General features: G+C 37.9%; 1 protein-coding gene across 3 annotated transcripts in view; it reads right to left on the bottom strand.

The window, feature by feature from the left end:
• The window catches only part of GRIA4 (glutamate ionotropic receptor AMPA type subunit 4), a 388,414-nt gene that overhangs the window by 57,730 nt on the left and 304,292 nt on the right, over positions 1–26,392 (bottom strand). For 2 of the 3 annotated variants that reach the window (XM_036426588.2, XM_036426593.2), the window contains exons 7-11: positions 20,721–20,879; positions 14,505–14,672; positions 13,161–13,265; positions 9,303–9,413; positions 635–841 (exon numbers count right to left, since the gene is read on the bottom strand). In XM_036426588.2, the coding sequence (XP_036282481.1) occupies positions 635–841; positions 9,303–9,413; positions 13,161–13,265; positions 14,505–14,672; positions 20,721–20,879 (750 nt within the window). Of the gene's footprint in view, positions 1–634; positions 842–6,791; positions 8,014–9,302; positions 9,414–13,160; positions 13,266–14,504; positions 14,673–20,720; positions 20,880–26,392 lie in introns of those variants that run through there. The other variant, XM_036426594.2, reaches the window with a different exon arrangement.

Below are 26,392 nucleotides of genomic sequence, written 5' to 3'. Positions count from 1 at the left end.
AAGAGAAAGGGCATGACATGCTTTCCTGTGAGGCCAGCTGTGGAATAAATTCTAGCTTTTGTGCTTTGCTAGGTGGGAAAAAATTGTGGCATTGCATGGAGCTTAAATTTACTGTGTTCAGAATTGTAAGGACCTCACATTATTGGTGAATATTTTATAGATGTTAAAATAGTTTAGTGATCACTTGAATTACTTAAAAGACATTTACCAGAATTACAACCAATAGGGATATAAATAAACTAGCTAAAATGAGGTTCAGCTTTATGCTATTGAAGAAAATCTGTTGCTACAATTACTAATGGATTCGTTTTGTAGTTCTCAAAACAACATGTCTATGGGATAGAAGAATCAAATATGAAAGAATAATCATGATAGATACTGAAGTTAGTGTTGTTTTTTTAAAATAGGACACCATATTCTGAATTTTTATCTTTTTTTCCTTATTTTGAAGTTATGCGTTAGTTTCATTGTTTGGGAATTGCATTATTCATGAAATAGAGAAACAGTTGAACACCATATATGTCTCTTTGAATGTAACTGCAAATAAAAAACACAGTAATAGACATTTAAAAATTGATATGTGCCCAAGTGAAAAAGAAAGTTTCAGGTTTATGTAAATAATTGATTTGCTTACCCCATAAACAAGTTCTCCTACCATCCCATTCCAGATTTTTGTGTCTGCGTCCCTTGCTCCATATTTTCCATCAGGGACAATGGCAATTTTATACTTGATACCAATATGTTTTGCAATTTCAGATGCCAAGTCTACACAATATCCTTCATACTTGTCATTTCCTTCAAACATTTCGTGATTTTTCTTGAACATAACATATGGGGATTCCTATAATGAGAGAAGTAGAACTGTAAAGGAGAAATTATAAACATTCAAAAATCTCTTTGTAATTCTCCAGTTTCAGAATTTGACAAATATATTATATTTAGTATTATACAAACACTGATTTTGCGTGGCTAGAAATCAGTAGTAAAATATATAAACACAAATATAAATACGCTTAGAAGTACATTAACTCTCTTTATACTAGATATTAAATGCGAAGACTTTAAAATAATTTTCTATTGAGTAATCATTACATACTTAGCACTGTAACTGATGAAAAAAATGTTCACTAATAATCATCTAGAGAAGCAAAGTTATCACCTTTGGCAATGAAATTATTAGTTTCAAATTATTATATGAAGTTAAAGACTATTTAGTAGTCTGTCTCATGTAGTAAAAGACTCATTTAAAGTCACCTGTCTCCATATTCCGCATCTTGTTTAGACAGTCAATTGTGACTTCCTTTAGGAAAAGAGCTATTGATAGATCATTTTCCTTTGCTCTCTAGCATTTAGCAATATGCCTTCTCAGAGCAAGTACTTGCAAGATGAAATAAAAATGAATTAATAGTTTAAAAAACTGTATATACTTATTTGCATTAAATTAGCTTCCTTAAAATTGTCCAATATTTTAGATTTATTTAGAATTGGTTCCATGAATTTTTATTCTATTTTATGTCTCCAATGGGAGCCAACAATTTTTCTCCAATTTTGACTATAAATTTGAAGCAAATAAGACAGACAATATGATGAAGAATTATATAAAATGAAAAAATGAAAAACTTTACTGGTGGCTAATAATAACTGCACAGTTTTCAGGTAAAGCACATATGTGCACGCGCGCGCGCACACACACACACACACACACACACACACACACACACACCAAATTCAAACTATTTAAAGGATGTGAACTAAAAGATATGTTAGCAAAAATGCATTGATCTTATAAATGGAAACTAAAGCCACCAACTAAAAGATAGCCCTGGCAAATGTGCAATCCACAATGAACTGGCCACACCTCAGAAATTTGAATTATTTTCAGACAAGCAATGATCACTTTGGGCCACAAAATCATTGAGATCATGTGTTTATATTTTATAAAATTGCATGGTAACATTCGTTTAGTAATTCTGATACAAATCTTTTATCTTGGCAAATTTGTAAATGTGGAAGTTTAATTAGCTCTTGGAACTGTGATTTAGAATGTAATTTACTTTGTACAACATGGCAGTTCTATGATAATTGTTTTTCTAAGTACTTTGTAAGTGTAAAAACTACTTTTAAAAACTTGATTAAGAATGCAAACTAAAAGCTCTTTGAGTTTCTCATAAAGATGCCCTGAACATCACTATCCTGGGCCACTGTCCAGGACTGGTGCTTGTGTTCCTTTCTTAAATTCTGCCTTAGGTTGCCATGTCTAAGGGACCCAGAAGACTCTTGTCCTTTGAATTTGATAAATATTTTAACACTTGAAAGTTTATCCATCTTTATTTTATTTTTAAAAAAATATATTTTTATTGATTTCAGAGGGGAAGGGAGAGGAGAAAGAGAGAGAAATAAAGAGAGAAAGAGAGAGAGAGAGAGAGAGAGAGAGAGAGAGAGAGAGAGAGAGAGAGAGAGAGAAGGGAGGAGAGAGAGAGAGAGAAGAGACAGAGAGAGAGAGAGAGAGAGAGAGAGAGAGAGAGAGAGAGAGAGAGAGAGGGAGGAGAGAGAGAGAGAGAGAGAAACATCAGTGATGAGAACCATCCCCTCCACTAGGGATTGAGCCAGTAACCCGGGCATGTGACCTTGACTCAAATTGAACTGGGACCCTTCAGTATGCAGGCTGATGCTCTATCTACTGAGCAAAAACCGGCCAGGTCAAGTTTATCCATCTTTAGTTGCCTTATAAAATTAAGACAACTAATTGCCTTTTTTTTCTTTCTTTAAAAAAAATATATATATATTTTATTGATTTTTTACAGAGAAGAATAGAGAGAGAGATAGAGAATTAGAAACATTGATTAGAGAGAGACATCGATCAGCTGCCTCCTGCACACCCCCTACTGGGGATGTGCCAGCAACCAAGGTACATGCCCTTGACCGGAATAGAACCCAGGACCCTTCAGTCCACAGGCTGATGCTCTATCCACTGAGCCGAACCGGTTTTGGCGCCTTTTCTTTCTATAGATAAAAATTATTAGTTTATGGAAAACATCTCTAAGTATAATGCTTTAAGAAAAGTTTATCTATCTATAAAATTAAGGAAACTAATTGTCTGTTCTTTAGGTAGCTGAAAATTATTAGTTTATAGAAAACATTCTCTAAATATAAAGGTTTACAATATAAATGTGGTTATGAAAATCTGGGATTTGTTGCAAAGCACTATTGATTTCTAAGATATGCTATAAAATAGTAGTTAAAATGAGCTAATTTTTTTCATTTTTCTCTTTTTTATTATAATAGTTGATTAAAATATGGGAGAATGTGTAGAAAAAAGCAAGAATCTCACATTGTAAAATGCTTAATATTCTCATGGAAATGGGTATGCAGCTATCATCTATAGCTGAGGTGTAGCTAATGCTCACCTTTGGTACTATGAAAATCTATTCTCAAGTGTCTGGAATATTTGAACACATGAATATATATATATGTTTAATTTTAACTTGTGTATAGAAGTTTCCCTAATTAGTATTACCATCTAATTTGCTAAATTCTTCCTCCATTATTTTGTGAATTGTTGCTTCATTAAAAGCTGTACTTTTATTATTTACTCAACATTTATTAAGTACCAACTGTACTCTTATTATTGCCCTTTAGCACTCTCACTCCTTTACCTTATTTTAAAGAACTTAACATTAATCACAAGAGGACAAGGGACATGTTTTATTTATTTTTGTACTCTTAGTTCTTACTTATATGTATATTAACTATATATAACTATATATGTATATATAGTTATATATAGTATTAAAAATAACTCTTATTTAGTGCTTACTTTGTGTCAGTACAATGCTAACTTCTTTAATTGTGCTCTTTCATTTACTTTTCACATTGACATTTTGAGGTAGGCATTTCCCATTTTGCAGATGGAACAATTAAGGCTCAAGGAGGTTAATTAAATTATTCAGTTTCACAGAACTAGCAGAAGTGGGAGTTGAACCTATAATTTGAAATATCTTAAAGTATTTGAAGGTATTGTTGCATCTGTCAAAATACATTCAACTCATTGAGATTTCATATGCTTTAACAAGAAAAAAAGGGACAAGATTAAAGAAGTGCATTTCTGTATTTTTAGAGAATGAAATTCTTTATATGAAATCTCCAGTAAAAAATACTCTCCATGTCTCCCCATAGTGTATGTATGTATGTGTATATATATATATATATATGGCCTTTAATAAATATAAGGATTTCCTGGTCTGTCTGGGCTTCTTAAATAGGAATAGCATGGCAAAGTAGCAGAAACTGTGATTCAGGTGCCTTCAAAAGAAAGTAAATTCTAACAAGTGCTAGGTCATCTCTTCTAAAAAAGGTGTATGTACATATAATTTTAAAAATTATTTAGTGTCTTCTTTCAATTCCCCAGCCCTCCCAAATTTTCTTTTGACAATAGGGGCCCATCATGTCTTTGTTTCTTGTCAGACAAACCAATAAAGGCTGGAAAAGCCTTCCGTTTGCTGAAGAGGTTGATTAGGAATTTAGCGAGGCTTTTGCATACCCAGGACTTGCGCAGCAGTTGAGATTCAGGGGAGTGACACAGGCAGCACAGGAGAGATAGAAGTTTCTCAGGGAGATGGGCGGACAAAGGAGGGAAAGGCGAGGCTTTCCTTAAACAGAAGCTCTCAGCTCTACCCAATTCCTTCGAGTGGTTCTCATTTTTCCTTTTAAAAATGAACAGGGATTCTCAACACTCTCTCAACCTGCTCTTGCCCCAGCCTCACTCTGAACATTTGTCCGCAGGGAGCCCTGCATACACTGCATACTTGGGGAGATTTAATACAAGTTTTGGGGCTGCTATGGGTGAAGAAAAATACGAAATCTTTTCAATATAATAAAAAAAATGAGTTCAACCGAATCATTAAGGGGATTTGTGGGGCGTCTTTGATAAGCAGCGTATGGAGTTTCAGGTGCTCTGTTGTGAATAAAGCCGAGTGATCAGAGAAGTGGGATATAACCTCTTTCTTTTAGGAGTACCTGTGTAACCTTCCATCTTTATTATCGACTCCTGTGCCCTCTGGGACAATAACTCTCTGGATTATTTTAAAAGCATTACTTCTTAGTAATTATGAGTCTATTACTACAATTTCCATAATGGTTAGTGCTTTACTCTGCTATTTCAGGAAAGAGACCAATCTGCATAAAGGTGTTACGTTAGGGCTTGGTTAAGAAAATACTGGAATGAATGAATCGAGATGGTTTTCAATCAATGAAGTATCATTTTCCTATGGAGAAACATTTTTTTTTGCATTATTTGTTTTTAGCAAAAGCGAAACTATTGAAATAGATGCCCATTAGAAAGGCTTTAGAGTTTCTAAGCATCACAAATATAATAATTAGAATTACAATGGAAAAGTTCATAAAACCAAGAGTGTCCACCGAAGCTACTTGCTATGTGGATATTTGCTTTTCTCCAGAGAATTTTAATAGATGTAGATTATTTATTCCTTGGGTAGCATTTTTAAAAATGGAAATTAAAGTGTTATTCAATTCAGGGGAAAAAATGAACTCATTTAATGGCTGCACAATTTGAAGTTTATTTAAAATACTTTATTTAGAAATGAATTGACATAATCCCTTTGGAGGTAGGTGTATGCATATGGGGATATTAATATTTGGGACAGGGAAGAAAATAAACATATCTGTATTTTCTTTACATCTGGGGTGAGGGGAAAAAGTAGGTTTACAGTTGTTCACACGGAAAATTATGCAATGATTAACAAATAACAGCACATGAATAAACTGTTTTTGCATGCTCTCCACTGTAAACGTCCTTTTGCCACCACCTGCATAGCACAGATTGTTCTATGCCCCCCATGTGTCTATTTAGAGTGCATCAGCAAAACTGTGCATGGAGAAGATAAAGTTTGAAACATCTAAGAAATATAAAATCTAACGTCGAGCAAGATCAAGTGTGATACGTAAAAAATAGCTTTTAGGTTTGTAACATAATTCTGACACTGTGGGAAAGGCATTTGGATTTATGCCTAAAGGGTCGGTATGTTTATAAGATGATAAGAAATACTTTCTTAGTTGAATAATGCAGCATAAGCATCATTGGGCTGCAGGAGCAAAGACTGTGGGAAAACTGGGTTTGGCTGAACTATCACTGAACCATTCCTCCTTTTCCAGAGAGTTCAGCATCCAAACAAAGAAGACAGGCTCCTTCCCAGAGTGCACTGCGAACCGCCCTCCTCAATCGCTGCCCTAGTCCAGCCACATGGCATGTATTTGGCTCCCTCAGGTGGTTTGCAGAAATTACTATTTTAAATGTAAGAAGTTAAATCTGTATGATAGGATGCTGATAAATTTTTACAAATTTTATAAAATTTTTAGTCACCAAGATTAAAGATAAAAAAATGATGAACATCTGAGTCCAAAACCTTAGACCTTTCCACTTTGTAGTTATCATTTTCATTGGATGGTATTGATAATTTTACTTTTTGTTCAAATTTATCTACGTTAAATTCAGTAAGACTATTCAGGTAGAATAAATTAGACATTAAAGTGAACATCACATTATAGATGTACAACACAAAAAATCAAGTTCAACAGTTGCAACCCACTAAAGCTACATTTTATTTAAGAATGCTGTGCAACATTTATGATGTCTCTTGTCTGATTTCTCTCACTAGCATATATTTTCTGAATGCAAGACTTGGTCTCTTTTGTTCTCTTACAGATCTCCAGACTTCTAACTGTGCCTAACCCAGAGTAGACGCTTAAGAAATATTTATGAAGGAATGAATAAATGAATTGACCAATCAATTTTATTTAACAATAGCATATATCATTACATTGTAGCAACCGATAAATAACAACATATACAAAGGAAAGTCAAATGGGAGAACAGAATACCATATCAATTCAATCAGAATGATCTCCAGTGCCACCCACTCTCAGCCTTTTTCTGTGTATAGATATCTGTCTTGCACACATTACAATGTCTAACCAATTCCATCTATATTGGAAGTTTTCAATGGAATCTGGGGGATTATTACATGTAGATTCTAATATCTTGTTCATCTACAATGAACCATATTTCCCCCCCCCCAAAAGGAATGAGGTGGTAGAGATGTCACAGGTTCCAGGCTACCATTTTCGACAAAAGCAAATACAATGAACACTTTCAGGTTAAAGATTCTGATATTAATTTTTTTAAATTACTGAACCATTATGTAATTGCAAAGATTAGAGGTATTATGTATATGAAGATAACATTTTTATACAAAAGACAGATACTAGTGTTGCACTATTTTGATAGCAAAATATTGATATCACTGTCAAACAACAGATAATTTTACAGAATATTCTTTATGTATATAGGAAACAGTTGGATTTTTCAATCAATGTTCCTTATTTTTTTATAACATGCTTCCAGAAAAACTAGCCATGCTTGCAAAATTAATTCAATATTTTGGTTTTAAGAATTAAATCTCCAGCCCCTTTACTAACAGGGATAGAAAGAAGATGCTCCAAATTACTATACCTATAATGCACACTAAAACACTTTACTTTACACAAACAGGCAAAATTTCAAAAAAATCTTTAAAGAAAACATTGCATATTCAGAAAATAAGCACACAAATTCATAGATATTTACTTATAGAAAATCTACTTGGAATTAGGAGTGATGCAATTCAATTATTTACGTGCAATGACCTCATTTCAAGGTATTGGAACTGATACGTCAGAATCGCTAAGTGATTCTTTTTCAACATCTACTTATTTTTCTTGAGAAAGATGAGGATTAAGTCTTCTTTTGTTCTTGTTTCCCAGAAAAGTCACAGAACTTAATTTTTTTTTTTTTCTGGTAGTCCAGAGTTGGTCATCCAGGAAGAATCCCATGTGAAAATTTAGATTAAATTTACTACGCAGGAGAACAAGACGTGAGCCTTGCTCCGAATAGTCGAACACCGGTGGAACTCAATTCTTTCTCGATCAATTTCTTAAAATAGGATTCTTCATCAGAGGCTGAAAAGAGGAGGACTGCACTGAAGTATGAATTTCCATTACTGTGTCTTTTTTAGGAAAAGAAATATATATGCATTGCTTTCCAAGTCCCATGCAAATATTACACAATTACGTTAGAAGGTATAGACTTTGCACTCTTACACAAACGCTGTGGTTGATTGGTTTCGTTCTAAAATCACAAACTTCTGATCAAGACTTGGCAGATCAACATTAAATTGCTGTCTAGTGATGCAACACAGATAAAGCTAATTGCACATAGGAAGGCTTCTCTTTGCATTTTTATGCTTTGACCTCAATGTCAAAATGTTGGGAATAACTCAGCATTACTAAAACCTCAAATTAAAATTACATGAGCTAAAAACTAAATGACATAAAATACTTCCACTTTACTTAGAGTAAGGGCTTCATAAATGATTAAAAATATGTGCTGCCGAACAAGACAGTGAGCTGAGGATGTATAAATTTAAATTAGACAGAAAAGGTCACCGATTGTTGATCTCCTTTGACTAGCATTGACTTGAAAGGGCATGTTTGACTTTAGAAGAGAAAAACATATAAGAATTTTTATTATTTAAAAGGTGGCTTCATGAAAATCTCTTTGAAAAAGTAGCCTTAAAATTATGAGTATTTTTGTATTTTAGGAGGTGAATGAATGAAGCAGTCATTTTTTTCTTAATTTCTAGACGTTGTTTGATACTAGTCAGTGAGAAAAATAATCGGTGCAAAAATTTGTTTGCATTAAAAATAAATATAAAACAAAATTTATTTCTAAAGCATTCAGTTGTAAACATGCTCATTAAAATCTTCACATTCATTTCTACAGTATACAAACAGACAATGCGAATCATTGCCCAACGATTAAACTCCCTGGAGACAATCATTTTAAACACCATTAACTGTCATTACATTGATATTTAAAAATATAATAACAATAATAATATGGTGTTTACTACCAGCTACTTTAGGTTATTGGTTGCTGATCTTTTTCACGTTCATTCTTTTGTCCTTTGGAATCTTAGCATTTTACACATTTCCAACTAGAGTGTGACAGTTTCAGTTTTTGACATTTGAGCATTTTCCTAAGAACAACAGTGCCACAGAAGACAATACAAATAAAAGTACGAGATGCACTCAAAGCTCAGGACAAACCTACTCAAAGTCTCATCAGACTTTTGTGGATCAGAGCACCCATGCCACTACCACTTTCACCCTCCCTCTTTCACCACAGCTGGGAATTAAAATTGCCTGTGGACAAAGCGGAACAGCATAAAGCATAGACCAACACTTACCATGATTGTGGTTACAACCACTGTTCTGTTCTCAATAGCTGCTGTGTCATTGCCAAGAGTGGGTACGTCTTGAATCAAGACTAATTTGTCCATGTCATTCCAGTAACCAACCTGCCAAATAGAGAAAATTCTTGAAAACACATTTTAGAATATTCTTATGGGAACTATGAGTGACACTAATAAGAAAACAAAACGAATTAAAAACACAGACAGAAAAGAGTTGGGAAGTTATTTTTAATTGACAATGAGCCAGCTTTCCTGATGTTGAAGATACTGCCTGATTATGCATTTGGCAACGTTATAGTTTAGAATTAAGGAGTAGCTGAGGCATTGGGAATGAGGGGTTCAAAAGGAATGTGGACACAGTGAAACACCATTTTCTGTTGAGCCTCTCTTCTAGTGAGACAGACTGGCACTCCCTAACATTTTATCAGTAACGGTACAGGTAAAAGGAATAGCCATATGTACAAAGGGACATTTGAAATATGGCTGTTTTCCAACAAAAACAGTTTGATATTTTCTAGCAAAACCAATTTGTGTGTGTGTGTGTGTGTGTGTGTGTGTGTGTGTGTGTTTTAAAGCAACATAGAAACAGTTTTTGGTTTGATATAACCTAGTCCTTCAGTAACAGGTTTTTTTTATTTTATTTCTAAAATGCTAAATACATCAGAGATTAATAAACAACATTTTTATTTTCAAAATTACTTTTTCATTTAAAAATGAAATCCTTATCTTAATTTGTCATGTAAATTTGATAGGAAACTTATTTTCATATGATAAATTAAGTAGTTCAGTAGTAAACTATAATGAGCTTTTTTTTTTCTTTTAGAGAGGGGAAGGGAGAGAGAGAAAGGAGAGAAAGGATGGAGAGAAGAGTGAGGAACATCAATGTGAGAGAGGAACATTGATTAGCTGCCTCGCTAGGCGCCCCGACAGGCACCAAATCCAAAAGCTGCGTATGCGCCCTGACTGGGAACTGGACCTTTGATCTTTCTGTATATGAGATGATGCTCCAGCCAACAGAGCCTCACCTGCCTGGGCCCCAATAGGTCTGAAAGGAAAATTAGGGGCCTTTGAATCATGCAGACGTTATGTAACACAATGGTTACCGCTATTGACTGCTTGCTTTGCAACAGACATGGTACTTAGTGCTTTTGTAAATATGCATCTTAAAGTGTATAAACAGAGCAAATGCAGAAGTAGATGCTGTTAAACTATGGTTTTGATTTTAAAACCTATTTTAGAATATTAATTACATTTCACCAGATTATACTCCAGCAGGGCCAGAATTCAAAACTCAGGTCTGTAAGTCACCAACTTCATATATGCTTTGTTATCATGCTCCAGAGCCTCCTTAATTGGATGCTTATTTCATGCTTGCCAAACTTGTTTTTCCCCTTGAATTTCTGGATGCAGTTCCTAAAACTCACGTGTCCAACAAAATATGTGCAATAGCTCACTGCTGTGTTTGCTACTTGTTCTAATATGTGTAGGAAGTCTCTCTTGCTTCCTTCAAGTTCCTAAACTGTTAGCATTTGTGCACATATTAAAATAAAATAAGCATTAACATGTCAGAAAGAAGCACTATATTAGTCATAAATAGTATATGTATAACTCAATAACAGAATAGTTGGAGAAAATTTTTCATTAGTATGGCTTGCTACACTTAGCGTGATCTGAAATTATGAATGTGTATGAATTCAACCACTATTTTCAATTGTTCATATGAATTCATTTGTAGCTGGTATTTATTTAATAACCCAATGATCAATTTAATGTAAAAACAAGTATGCCTCTGAGTCCTACCACCTCTCAAGTCCTACATATACTTAAAAAAACCAACATATTAGTTGTTTCCTATTAATCTCCTTTCTGCAGGACAGACGTATGACATGAAAAGAGGTTTCAGAGTTTAGCCCTTCAGTAGCTGCAGCCACCCCCCAGATCTCAGCGGCCTATTCTCTGGGAAAGACCATTGTTTCTTTATTAATGAGTTCCCTCAAGAGAAACACCACGGAGCATAGTCCTCCGGATATTGCCATTGGTTACTGCCAGCTTCTTCCTCCCCGTTATTCTTTCTTCCATGGAGAGATCATTCCACGTTTGCACTTAATGTCTTGTGGAAGGCGGAGCTGCCTTGTGCCTGTGAGAAAGTTCCTGCTCAGCTCGTTTCTAAGATCCGGGGGTGGTAGGGGATGAGTTCCCCCATCAGCCAGTGTTTCTAGGAGCCCCAAGAGCATGCTGTCTGCTCCCCGGCTCTCTGAGGGCCTTTGCTTACAATGAGCCTCTTTCTCACTTGTTGGCTGTGTGCTGACAGAGGTCAAGTTCAAGGTTCACATGAACCCCGAAATGTCTCTTTGGGAATGCATGTCCATCCCTTGCTGTGGCAGGCCCCTTAGAGGAGCCCACCATGCGCTGGCTTCCCACCTGCTGTCCATCTCCTGCCCCCCTGACCTGATCAGGTGGGCTCCGGCCTGCTCTGGATCAGCTGTCAGCCTGCTCTCCAGGAGATGCCGCAAGAGAATGAAATGCTAGACAGAAATGGTTCTCATGGCAGCAAAACACAGCTCAGTGAACCCCTGCCATTTACAGCTATTGATTGCCCTCCTGGCCACTTGTCTGCAGGTTCTTGCCTCTTCCATTTCAAACTCTAACTTCATGGCTGTGCTTAACCCCACCTCCTCCATGCAGCCTTCCTTGCTTGGTTTGCTTTTCTCCAGCTGGAAGTGATTTTTCCTCCTTGGAACTGCCACATGCCTACTCTGTAACTGTCCTATGGAACGTACTGTAGTCTACCCTTTGAGAGAATAAATTCCCTCTCAGCAGGGTCTACTCAGGTGAGTAATGGTATAGAGAGTTTCTGGAGTCAGACATATCTGAATTAAAGTCTTTGTTTCCTTAATAACAGGCCTTGAACAAGTAACCATGCCCTATTGGACCAAAGATTTTCTCATTGGAAAAAGGGAGATAACAGTACTAATGTTTAGTTTGTTGTTAGGATTCAGTTACACCGAATCCCACTCTTGGAACACAGCAGACTTTTCATAAAGTGTAGCTATAATTATTCTAGTAAAGCAGGAAAGTATATTTGGGAAAGGTTTTTTAACTAGCCAAGTGAAGAAACAAATGAAGCTTTTAGATAAATAACTCGAATGTTCTCTTTCTTTGAGCATCCTAGCTGATCCTAGAGAAACAAAATGTTAAAAATTATTTAATTATAAGTGAATAAAATGCCCATAGTCAATTGCTGTGGTGGGGGTATTGCTTCACTGTATATTTTCTGGATGCTGGGAAAACTGCCGACATGCCCCATCACATTATGCCCGCAGAGTTACCTTCTGAAACCCAAGGATCTGCCACCAACAGCTTTCTGAACAACCCCCCTGACCCCTCAGTGGGAGTTTCTTAGGTATTTCTCTCCCTCCTCAGCCTGGCACTAACCTTATATATCTTATCTTCTCTCTGCTCTCTCCTTTGCTCACTTGAATGTGTTCATTTGTTTATGTCAAGAACATCAGCCTGTTCAAAATATGCCCATCCATTAGAAACAGTTTTCTTCGTTGTCTCTTATAAATGACTGCATGCGGGTATCTTACCTGCATTGTGTGCTTTTCTGCTAAGCTTTAGAAAATATATCGCTTTGCTTCCATTTTGGATAAAGGATATAAAGGTGTGTAGATTAGTTCGTTTCAGCTTTGGCACATGACTAAATATTAGTTTCATTTCAGCACAGGTTGTCAGGACAGTACTATTTGTAAGTACACATATTTAAAAAATGCAGAATATCCCGTTCCCTTTCACCTATAAGCCTTTAAAAATGTCAAATGCAAAGTAAGACAGAGCTGGAGCATGACTCACCTTCCTTGGCCCTGTGCTCTTTAGCTCAAACACATCCATCGAGTAATTGACCCTGCGTCCGTAGTGGTCAAACTGGACGTTCCCCGTCAGCCCTTGAATGCGAACCTATAAGTGAAAAATAAAACAAACCCGAACATGTGTTTATCTGCCATTTCACCTAAACCTCAGCTTCATAGGTTAGGCTCAGAGTAGATATAGGTGTGGAACTATACAAGCAACTCACTAGCACAGCATGGGGTAGAATCTGAAAGAGAAATACCAAAGGAAGGTATAAACAATTCTACTATATTCCTGGGAGATGAACGTGTGTAATTTGTTTTTTATATTATAAAGTTTCCATTGTCACTGACAGAATACTCCTTAGAATCGAAGTATTGTTTATAGTAACAAGAAATATGGTTTGTTTATATTTACTTTTCAGTTTTATCTGTAGATGCACATAATTAACAGCCCTGATAACCACATTGGATCATATTTCTCCTTGCTAACATTAAAATTAAGATGTAAAAAATTAAAAATATACATATATTTTGAAAATATTCGCATGCATTTTATTCCAAATTTCCTTCTTATTCATTGTTTTTATGTAACATTTTCTGAATGCATGGCATTTCAGAACACTTAAAATGTAATATTTAAAAATATAAACATAGTACATTAAACATTTGGAAAATAGTGTTAGTATAACTATAAAAGACTAAAATCAATAGTGTTAGGATAACTATCAAGACTAAAATCAAGGTTACAAGGTGATTTCAAGGTCTATGGAGGTTGTCATTAGTAGCGTTTTCCAAATATTTTTGGGTCTTCCCCATTCTTGGCTCAAGGTAAGTTCATGCTTCCTGAATCCCCGGTGGTGAGTGAGGTCTGTGTGACTCTCTTCTGACAAACGAGTTGTAAACAAATGTGATGAGGGTCACCACTGGGCCAGAGTTTAATGGCCAAATTGAAACCTAGCCTCAACTTTATTTTCTTTTGTAACATTCAAGATGGCAGTTGGTCTGTCAGCCTGGGTCTCTGAGTGATTACAATAAGCAGAGTGTCCTTGCTACCCTAGTGTGTTCGTGAGTGAGAAACACTCTTCTATGGTTGTAAACCACTGGAAGTTGGGGGTTGTTTGTTATACAGCATAACCTAGCTTAACCTGACTAAACATCACACTGAATATAATCATTGGTATTCTTCTCAGTTTTATATTTAGAAATGCTCAAACATGTTAGTAGTCCAAAATATTAAAATGACTTTTACATATATTTACTTTCAAATACATTATTCTGTTTATTTGAATACTCTACTCAAACAGCAGCGTTAAGTAAATTGAACTTAAATAAAATTGTGAGTTACCTGTTTGAGTGTCCTCTCCATGTCAATTCCCTGGCCCCACGGAGCAGCAGGATTGGCCAGGCAATCCCCAGCATTTCCTCTTCTTGAAATATCAATTTTCTGCCTCCTAAGACTTCGGAAAGTTTCGGCCATCACCAGGACTCCATCATAAGTCAGAGCGGATGTGTACTACCAAAATGAAAGTAATTATAAGGGTAAATGTTAAAATCTTATCAACCAACAGAAATAGTCTGGCAGCACTGTGGGCTTATGACATAAAGCCCCATCCTGTCTGAAGCATAGTTAAGTTATTGATAATTGCTTCTAGCATCAAGACTTCTGTGATTGCTGGATTACAAAGACCATATAGCCAATCTTATGATTCTCATTGATTTCTGAAGAGCAGAAATTCTAATGTCCAGTTGTCTAACAATGGAAAGAAGCAAAACCTTTAAGGGATATGTTTTCATTAAGTTTCAGTAGAAACACTAAAGTACAGAAAGCTGAGAGCAGTGTTGCTGCCACCTGCCTGGTAGCCTGCAACTGCGGTGAAGACCCAGGAGGGCTGGGATCTCTCTCTTTTCCTCTTCCGAAATGCCTGGCCAGGAACCTTGAGATTTAATCTATGTCTGTTGACCTGAAGTGTGTATCTTTGTTCAGTTCCTCAGAAGAATGAGTGCTTATTGTTACTCGGATGTTGGATGCCAGAAATAGCAACTACTTATTTAACAGATGTGTTTGCACCAGTCACTGTGCTAACAGTGAGTACTGTTATGCCCATGTCTGCTGAATGTGCTCAGGAAGGCTAAACCATTTCTCCAGTTTCCCATCATAACCTTGGATCACAGTGGAGAAGTGAAGTTGAGATTATCTGTTTTTTGTTTTTGTTTTTTAAATAATCTCCCAATGCTTCTCTTTGAGAAAAGAGAGAGCACTCATGAAAGGATTATTAAGGTTAGGAAAGTGAGGAAAAACAGGTAAATATAAAAATAAAACATGGAATTCTTGTAGAGTTTGATAAGAAAATTCCCAATCTTGAGGAATATGGCACTATTTTTTTGAAGCATGGCAGAGCATCAGCTGCCAATCATGACAAAAAGCTACATTATCTCTTTCAGGAATTCCATGTGGTCAAATTTTTTTATTTATTTTTAGAGAGAGAGAGAGAGAGAGAGAGAGAGAGAGAGAGAGAGAGAGAGAGAGAGAGGGAGAGAGAGAAGGGGAAAAGAAAAATATCAATTTGTTGTTCAACTCATTTATGTATTTACTGATTCTTATAAGTATGTCTTGCAGACTGGGGACTGAACCTACAATTTTGGTGCATGAGGACAGCACTTCAACCAATTGAGCTACCCAGCCAGAGCCTCAATGCTATATGATAAACACATTCTAACCTTAAACTAGGTGTAGTTTTGTGCTGTGGAATATGGAAGATGATCTCCTTGATTTGCTGCTTATAAACAAGGAAAAATCATTTGAAATCCTAATTGTAGAAAGCAGACTTATGCAATATGCCTACTAGGCATGGCAGCCAGCACTCCAGGAAAAACATAGAAATGTTAAAGAATATAGATTAACAAAGATTCTATCAATGGTGGTACAGAACCTAATTAAAAAGCTTCATCAGAAAGATATGTGTGATGCGTGTAAATAAAGAGCCTTGCTACATATTCTTCAAGTACATGGCAAAATAGGCTTAAGGATAGCATAGGCATTCACACCAGGTTGGAGTGAAGAAAAGATTGCTGCTTTTTTTGATAGGGAGAAAAAAAGCTGAGAAGAGATGGCACCAAAGAGCAAATACACTTGCTGTGTTTTTAAAAAACCATTCGTTCTTATGAAACAAGTGAACTGTAAAAAAGAACAGATGTCATACAGAGAGGAGTGGAGCAAAGCAGACATTCAGCCGGAGCTTTAGGCCTTTGGCAGGTCATTGAGCTGATGGATGGACAGTAGCAGTAGTTTAAGTCAGATTTACCTTTGCGAATGATTTAATTCTTTCCCACATGTCTTATTCTGCTAACATTAAAAAAATCATATATATGGGCACACACACTGCTAGATGGCATCCAGGAAATTCTTATTAATTAAACTCTTCATTTTACTAATGTGGTTAGATTGGTGATGAGTACTGTTTACCATGGTTTGCAGATAACAAAGCAGTTTGGCAGAATCATAGGGCAGTGGCAAAGGTCTGGGCTCCGAGAAGGAAGAACTAGATGAATTCTTGTTCTGCTCTGCACAATCTTATGGGAATGTGGAGTGCATTTTCACTTATGAAACACAAAACAGGGCAAAACAAACAAACACCAAAAACAAACCTGTGGTCTTTGTGAGAATAAAATTTTAGATCGTATCTGAGAGCTCTTGAAAAATGTGCTAGACCCGGGCTGGCAGTGGTGAGGACTACAAAGACACAGAGTAGATGGTTTCTGCCCAAAGGTGTCTATAGATGTGACACAAGTAGACAAGTAACTACTGTAAGTCCTTGGTGAGAAGGATACATGCAAAGATTATGGCCATTACAAAGGAGAAAGGATCATATGTATGGGAGGACTAAGAAAAGTCTTTACAGAGAACGTGTATTTGAGTTCAAGGCTGGGACGGTGGAATTGAAGGGGGAGGCAGCTGAGGTGCAGCAAGAGCAGGGGACTGAGAAGGCGTGGGAACAGTTAGGACTGTTTAATCTTCCTGGCCCCAAAGGAGCAGAGGGACAAAACTGGGTGTTAGGCCTGCATTGTGGGAAATCTTCATTCCAGAAGTGTTGGAAGCTGCCATTGCCTTCACCAGCAGAAAGAGGTGGACAAGGAATCTGGAAGGCTGGTCAACTTTGAAGGCTTTGGCCACGGTCAGAGCCAAGCACCGCTGTCTAGTTGAGACAAAGGAAGCTGATGCAACTTCCACCTTTTAGTTTATGTAAGTCCTTGCTGCTGGGCTATCATCGAGCTATTATAGGAATTGTCTGCCTAATGGTTATAATTGTACCCCAAACCTGAATAAAAAGGATGGCAAGGCTGTCCTTCCTCTTGAGCTGGGCTCCCACCTGACCCCCAATTCCCAAATTAATATTTTCTTATCTAGTCTCTTTCATTTGTGTCCAGCCTCCTCCAGAGCCCAAACCCTGAACCTGAACCCTATGCAGGACGTGGGGGGTTGGGGGGGCACTTGCAACTGGCAGCCCAACGTGGGGTACTCGCACAGATTTTTTTATTTTTAAAAAATATTTTTAAATATATGTTATTTTATTAATTTCAAGAAAGGGATAGAGAGATAGAAACATTGATGAGAGAGTAACACCACTGATCAGCTGCCTCCTGCATGGCCCTACTGGGGATCGAACCCACAACCCAGGCATGTGACCAGAATTGAACCTGTGACCCCTTCAGTCTGCAGGCAGATACTCTATCCACTGAGCCAAACTGACTAGGGCCAAAATATTTTTTTGAAGACAGTGTGAGACAAGGCAAAAATCATGCTTTAAATCTTGGTCAAAACACTATGCCCCCCCCCCCCCCAAAAAAAAATCAAATATAATTTAATTAATGTAATCCTCATTGTTCATGGATTCCATATTGAACATTTGCCTTCTTGGTCAAATTTGTGATCCCCAAATCCATCATCAGGGCCGTTATTTGCATATGTGTGTGGCCTGGTGCTAACCTCAGCCTCCAAGGCACAGGTTCCCAGCTGCAGCCCAAGGGGGTGCTATGCCTTCCTGTCTACAGCTCTCAGGCTATAGACAAGTGTCCCCATGTGATCTGTTTAGTGACAGGTTTCTCACGGTTTTGTGCTTTTTGCTGATAATTTCACTGCTTAAAAGGGCTCAAAAGTGTAGATCTGCTTAGTGTTCCTCAGTGCAAGAAGTCTGTGGTGTGCTTTATGGAGAAAATACATGAGGTAATCTTTGTTCAGGCATGAGTCATAGTGCTATTAGCCATGACGTCAATGTTAATGAATCAACAATCCTATATAATAAAAGCCTAATATGCTAAGTGTCCAACTGTTCATTCGACCTGTTGCTATGATGCACACTGACCACCAGGGGGCAGACGCTCTGACTGGTAAGTTAGCTTGCTGCTGGGGTCCGTGGATAGGGATTGGGCAAGATGGGCTGGACACTCCCTAGAGCCATCCTGAGGTCCTTCCCTGTCCCCGATCGTGCACCACTGGGGCCCCTTGGCCTGGCCTGTGCCCTCTGGCAATCTGGGACCCCTTGAGGAATGTCAGAGAGCCAGTTTCCACCTGATCCCACAGGCCACCCTGAGGGACCCCACAGGTGCATGAATCCATGCTCTGGGCCTCTGGTGTATTGAACATATAAGCTGTCTGTAAACAAAAACATGTGTGCTATGTGTTGATCAGTGGACAAAAACGCTGTGACTGGAGGCTTGCAGGAACCTAATCTTGTTTTCCGCTTGGGAACTAAGGTCCAGTGTTCACAGCAACTTTATAGAACATAACTACTGTGGATAACGAGAATCACCTGTATATATGGGGTTGGCAAAAGTAGGTTTACATATGTGAGTATATGAAACACTTTATTATTGTAATATTATTAATTGTTGTATTTTTCATATGTACAACCGTGAACCTACTTTTGCCTACCTCTGTATTTATTAAATGGCCACTGAGTGCTTAGCATCACGCTAAGAGCTGTGAAAGGTGAGAAAATTATTTGTATTTACATATAAAAATACGTATGACACTAGATGCCTTTTATTTGCCAAAGCTGTAGCATAGAGAAGTCCAGTTACAGGTTAGTAAATATAGGCATTGGGATGGGCTAAAGGTAGGAAAGGGCTAAGGACGCCAGTGGTCCAGGTGGGGGGGACCACAATGGATGCTTTGACCACATGTTAATACTATCTCTGAAACGAAAAATAGTCGCAAGAAGCTATAAAACACTGACAGGAAGTTTGAAGCTCATTCTAGCTACTAAAACTCAAAGGGTAAGAAAAATGTGAACAGATGGTTTGCAGAAGAAATATGAGCATGATTAATGGTCTCACAACAACAGGTGTGAGGAAGGAAGAGATAAGGGTGTCTCATGAGGAAGAGAGTCTCCGCAGACACTGAGGGCAGAGTGAGGGGAGCCGCTGTCTGGCAAACAGTCTAGATTAGAAATGCATTCAACAGGAAGCTTGTCATTCTTCTCTTTGGGCATGAATACATGATATGATTGAGCTTCTGGCATGACTCATATTTGAACCTACTAAAGGCAATAGAAAAAAGAATTCACAAGGTTTCTTAAAAAAAAAAAGGAGAGGGAGAGAGAGAGAGAAACATCAATGATAAGAGAGAATCATTGATCAGCTGCCTGAAGACTAAAGGGTCCCAGGCTCCATTCCGGTCAAGGAAATATGTCCAGATTGAGGGTTTGAATCCCAGTAGGAGATGTGCAGAAAGTAGACAATCAATAATTCTCTCCCATCATTGATGTTTCTATCTCTCTCTCTCTTCTCCCTTTCTCTTTAAAATATATGTTCTCTTTTGGAAAAAAACAAACAGGAAAAATTGCTATAATCAGAAATTTACCCGCTTCCTTTGCAGATACAAGTAACACTTCTGCAATGTCTATCAGAAAAAATTAAACAACTAGGCCTTTTACTATTTATTTGAAAAATATTTTTTTAAAAGGTTATACATTTTACATTCTACCAATTTCCTAATTTATATAGTAATTTAAATCACGTTGAAAACAGGTTTTTAAAAATTTATTTTTTCCTGGGTGGATAGTTACCAATGTTGTTCAAATTTGAAATATTTAGTTAACAAATGTTGTTTGGAGCATACGATTTCCCCTGGCTGGTATACTCAGTGGTTAGAGCATCGTCTGGTGCACTGATGGGTTGTGGGTTCAATTCCCAGTCAGGGCACATACTCAGATTGCAATCTGATCCCTGGTCAGGACATGTGTCCCCTGCTCCCTTCCTCCCTTTCTAGAATCAGTGAAGAACATATCCTTAGGTGAGGATTAAAATAAAAAAGCATTCCATACCTTCAATGGAAATTTAAAAAGTAATAGTAATAGCAGGAAACTGCTTGAGCACTACCACTTCTACTCTTAAATATAGACATTTAGAAATAATTGAGGGCTGGTGCAGCACAGTGATAGTGACAAAATGCTTCTGCCCATCACACTGTCTGAGGACAAAGTACCAGAAAAACTGCATCATGAACTTTCTATGTTAAATTTGGAAAATACTAAACATATATAAGACAAAAACAAACAACTACCTTTGGAGGAGTCTCAGATCCTGGATACTCTCTCTGGTCTAGTTTCTTCCAGCGATCCATTAATTTGGTTACCATAGGTGTATTAAAATCCACCAGCTGGAATCCTGTAACATTGGCTCCACCATGTATAAACCTCTCAAGAGAAATATCCTTGAATCCCTATAAAAATCAATGATAGTTTGTTTAATTCATCATTATGCACTTCAGTTCTTCAATGTTAAATAAATTAAATACACACATACACTCATACACACACTAGAGGCCTGCTGCATGAAATTTGTGCACTGAGGGGGTGGTGTCCCTCAGCCCAGCCTGGAACCTCCCTAATCTGGGACTCCTCAGAGGATGTCTGACTGCTTGTATAGGCCTGATCCCTGTGAGTTCGAGCTTAAACCAGCAGTTGGACATCCCTCTCACAATCCAGGACTGCTGGGTCCCAACTACTCGTCTGCCTGCCTGCCTGATTATCCCTAACCACTCCCCTGCCAGCCTGATCGGTGCTTAACTGCTCCCCTGCCAGCCTGATTGCCCACAACTGCCCTCCCCTGCAGGCTATATTGTGGTGGCCATCTTTGATCACATGGGAGTGACCATCTTGTGTGAGGGCATGAAGGTCAATTTGTATATTACCTCTTTATTATATAGGGTACACATATATAATAAAGCAACGACTGGAAATATAAATATACACTAGAGGCTCAGTGCATGAAATTTGCACACAGTGGAGGGGTGTGTGTCCCTCAGCCCAGTCTGCACCCTCTCCAATCTGGGACCCCTCGAGGATGTCTAATCGCCTATATGGTACTGATACCACTGGCATCGGGCCTAAACAGGTGGTTGAACATCCTTCTCACAATTCAGGACTGCTGGCACCCAACCACTTGCTTGCCTCTGCCTGATTGCCCCTAAATGCTTCTGCCTGCCAACCTGATCACCCTCTAACCACTCCCCTGCCAGCCTGATTGATGCCTAACTGCTCCCCAGCTGGTCCAATTGCCCCTAACTGCCCTCCCCTACAGACCTGGGTCCCCCCAACTGTCCTACCCCTGCTGTCCTAGTCCCTACCAATGGCTTCCCCTGCAGGCCTTGTCCTCCACAAAGGCCCTCCCCTATAGGCCTGGTTCCCCCCCCCCCCAACTGCCCTTCCCTGCTGGCCTGGTCTCCCCCAACTGCCCTCCCCTGCAGGCCTGGGTTCTCCCCAAATGTCTTCCACTGCAGGTCTGGGTCCCCCCCAACTGCCCTCCCTTGCTGGCCTTGTCTCCCTCAAATGCCCTCCTCTGCAGGCCTGGTCACACCCAATTGCCTTCCTCTGCTGACCTGTCACCCCTAATTGCCACAACTGCCCTCCCTCCAGGCCATCTTGTATCCACATGGGGCAACCATTTTTGACCACATGGGGTGGCCATCTTGTGTCTTGGAATGATGATGGTCAATTTGCATATTACTCTTTTATTAGGATATTTCTAATAAAGCAATGGCAGGTGCAAGATCCAATTATGTCAGTTTAGTTTTTAAGTTCTGTCACTCAAAATCTAATACATGAGAAAAGGACATAAGTGTTTTCAGTTCAGTTCAACTCAATTTAACACGTACTTCTTAAATGCCTTTAAATGCCTTTCATGATGCATAGCTGGTGGATATAAGAGATGAATATGGTATCATCAACAAATCTCTTATTGAGGACATAAATGCCCTCTGGGATTGATGAGCAGAAATGTCTTATGTGACTATAATATCAAGATATCATGGTACTATGAGTTTGTCTCTATCTATCATACCTCTTTAGTGGTTCAGTTTAATTACAAAGTGTTCTAAAAGCAGACAGCATTGCTAATTTGAGCCAGCGAGGATAAAAGCTTTGATTACATCAGTCTTTATAATCTTTATAGTCCTGGGAAATGGCAGTGAAGAGAAGAGAGCAAGATAGGCCACTCATGGCCTCCTGTATGATAGGAAGAAAGACTGTGTCCAACCAGTGGAGTCAGGCTGCTGGCAGGGGAAGGTGTCACCTTTTTGGTTGAGAGGTAGTTAATTGAGTTTCAACAATGCTGAAAAATTATATCTATCTATCTATCTATCTATCTATCTATCTATCTATCTATCTATCATCTATCTATCTACCATCTCTATCTATCTATCTACCATCTCTATCTATCTATCTATCTATCATCATCTATCATATATCATCTCTATCTATCTATCTATCTATCTATCTATCTATCTATCTATCATCTCTATCTATCTATCTATCTATCTATCTATCTATCTATCTATCATCTATCATATCTATCTATCTATCTATCTATCTATCTATCATATCTATCTATCTATCTATCTATCTATCTATCTATCTATCATCTATCTATCTCTATCATCTACTTATCTATCATCTATCTATCTCTATCATCTACTTATCTATCATCTATCTATCTATCTATCTATCTATCTATCTATCATCATCATCATCTACCTTGTTTTATACCTGGTCCCCTTTGTCCCCATTAAATATTTAAAATGCCTTACAAAAATACATACTCAATGCAAAGTGTAAAACAAATAAAATTACAAGAAGAGGGCACAGAGAATATTAGGGAAGTGAATTAATAAACCCAAAGATATTAACTCAGAGAAAAGTAAACAACACACACACACACACACACACACACACACACACACATGGGCTTGTACATCTGTATTTGAATTATTTTTTGTTTTCTCTTAGGTTTAGTAAAGTTCCTTTTAAAAATATGAATTTGACTCAATTGTAGTGGGAACTAAGAGAAAGTGTTTTGAATTTTGTGTGTGTGTGTGTGTGTGTGTGTGTGTGTGTGTGTGTGTAAGTAAAATGTGCAGCAGTAACCTTGCAGTTACATGAGGAGTCAGAGCAGGAAGCGGGGAAGAGAGGAAGAACTGGGGTTGTCTCGCCAACTGACTGCATCTCAGCCATGTTTTTGGAAACGTCTGCATCTTTTAAAAAATAACAAAGGAGGTTGCTTTGTCAATACATGTACATTGCTGTTGGCCACCTAAAAGGAAACAAATCGGTCTCTTTGCAACTTAGCAAAGTTGCTATGGAAAGCCCCAGGAGTGTGAACTAATAGCTAATATTAATGCTAGGCTTGTTATGTGTCAGGCACTTTACTAGACACACCACATAGATTATCTAGTTTAGCTCTCATAACAAGGTTACGAGGTAGATCCTATTATGAGCCATCTATTCTAATAAAAGGGTAATATGCTAATTATGCCGGACATCGACTTTTTTTCTGGACAAAGTCACAAAGGCTGAGGCAGAGAAGGTTAGGAGCGATCAGGCTGGCAGGGGAGCAAGCAGTTAGGGTTGAGATCAGGCCAGTATAGGTGAGCAAGTAGTTGGGGGTCACCAGGCCAGCAAGAGAGGGCAGTTGGGGGCGATCAGACTGTCAGGGGAGGACACTTGGGAGTGATCAAGTCGGCAGGGGAATGGTTAGGGGGTGATCAGGCCAGTAGGCAGAGGCAGTTAGGGGCAATCAGGCAGGTGAGCAGTTAGGAGCTAGCAGTCTTGAATTGTCAGAGGGATGTCTTGACATGCCCCGATTGGAGAGGGTGCAGGTGGGCTGAGGGACACCCCCCATGCACGATTTTGTGTCCCATGCCTCTAGTATTTTATAAATAAGGAAAACTGAGGCTCAGTGGGTTACAGCAAAACTATTCAAGTTCACCCAGCAACTATGTATTGGAGCCAAGCTATCTCTTGAGTTTGCCTTTTTAATTCTATGCCCTGTGTATATTTGTATATTCTTATACAAACATGTGTGTTTTTAATTTTGGTATTTACCATAATGTCCCTAGGAAAAGGGTGGGTGGGTAATAATACTGTAGAAAACAGCCTAAACTCTAAATCCCAGTGTGGTAACTTCCCCGCATGTACAATGAAAATGAGAATGCTAAGGTAGCTTGCACATCTGGTTTGGATTTAGTAAATAATGGCTATCCTTAATTTATTCATTCAACAAATGTTTATTTGATGCCTATTATGTGCCAGCTAATTTGACAGCTCATCAGTAACATTCTCCTTTCACGGGGAAAGGAGCTAGGCACCGGAAAGCAAATCTACGGTTTTGAAATGGGGGCAAACGCTGCCCATCAATCTCCAGCTAGTAAAATGTCAGTTAAACATTTGTTTGTTTCTACGAGAATATTGACCAGACGCGCAGCCAAGCAAATAATTTCAGTTTTCTAAAAGCCACAGTGATTCAACTATTGCATTCGTTGCTAATTGGTGACACTTTATTTTCTTCCTGCAGTGGCTACAATAGACGCTTTCTTTCACAGCATCATCCCACAACTGCGAGACACGCAGGCAAAGCTGCAGCCTGCAGTAAAGTCATCTGATGTCAAGTCTGATAAATAATAACCCACATTTCTCTGGTTCTGTCCTGCTGCTATGCTGCAGGTAAAGAAAAAAAAAATATTGCCACGTCTGATTATAAACTCCTCCCAGTGGTGATCCAAATGAATGGTGGCTGGCTAAGTTCATGTAAGCTATATCTGTCTGAGTACAGGCAATGTTTTCCATTTTGTATGTTTTAAAAATAACTTAATATAGGAAAAATGATAGGCTCTAGACTGGGAAGCAGTTTTGTTGGAAACAGGTATTTTGGTGGTCACTGAGATTTCAGTTTTTATCCAGATAATATTGTGGAACTGATGTTATTAAATTATAATAAAATTGTAATTCTGCATTGGAAGAGGGTGGGGGGATCTAGGTAACAAGTAAACAATGCCCTCCGTCACACTCCCCCCCAATGGCAGTGGGAAGACCTGGGAGAGGCTTCCTACTCAGTGAAATGGGTTATTCAACAAAACATCATGTCACAATGGTTAGTGATCTCTTATGAAAAGATCATCTTTCAACTTGGTTTTCCTTTCAATTTCCACTTACAGTCCATATATCCTCTGAAGGAAGGGGGGGGAATTAAAAAATTATAGACCTTCAGATACTATGATGATTATTAATATAAACCTATATAGGTCCATCACATCATAGGTATTTAATAAACATTTATCCTTCCAGATTTATCTAATTCAGAACACATTTGTGCTGTTTTGCATTTCAGGCTCACTGGTTATCTAAACCACTGAGACACTCTGGTACAGTGAGCAGAAGGAATGTCAAGTCAAAAGAGAGATTCCCTCTTAACATTGTTTAAAATTTAGGTTGTAAAGAAATTGATTAAATTATGCATTTTTTATCGTCAAAGCAGATAGGTATTGGATTTGGGCATGCTCAATGAAGGAAAGTTTGAACAAATATAAGAAATATAAAGGAAAAAGTAAAAGAATGTCTCAAGTTGATGGATCTCAAGTGGGATCATTGAGTAAAAACTTTAGTCTGTAAATTTTGGGAACTGAGTTCTAGTCCTCATTCTGACACTAACCATTTGTTTAAATATTTCCTAAACCACTGGCAAGGGGCATCTGGCCTTACAAGGTTATCTATCCTTTGTTGAAAATTGAGTATTGGAGTTTCCTACTATTATTGTATTGCTGTCTTTTTCTGTTTTCAGATCTGTTAATATTTGCTTTATATATTTAGATGCTCTTATATCAGGTATATATATATATACAAATGTTATATTCTATTGATGAATTGACCCCTTTATTGTTATATGACCTTCTTTGTATCTTGT

Source organism: Pipistrellus kuhlii, unplaced genomic scaffold (assembly GCF_014108245.1).
Source record: "Pipistrellus kuhlii isolate mPipKuh1 unplaced genomic scaffold, mPipKuh1.p scaffold_m20_p_9, whole genome shotgun sequence".
Classification (NCBI taxonomy): Eukaryota; Metazoa; Chordata; class Mammalia; order Chiroptera; family Vespertilionidae; genus Pipistrellus; species Pipistrellus kuhlii.
The sequence above is the reverse complement of the archived record's forward strand: the minus strand, read 5'-3'. Positions and strand labels throughout refer to the sequence as shown.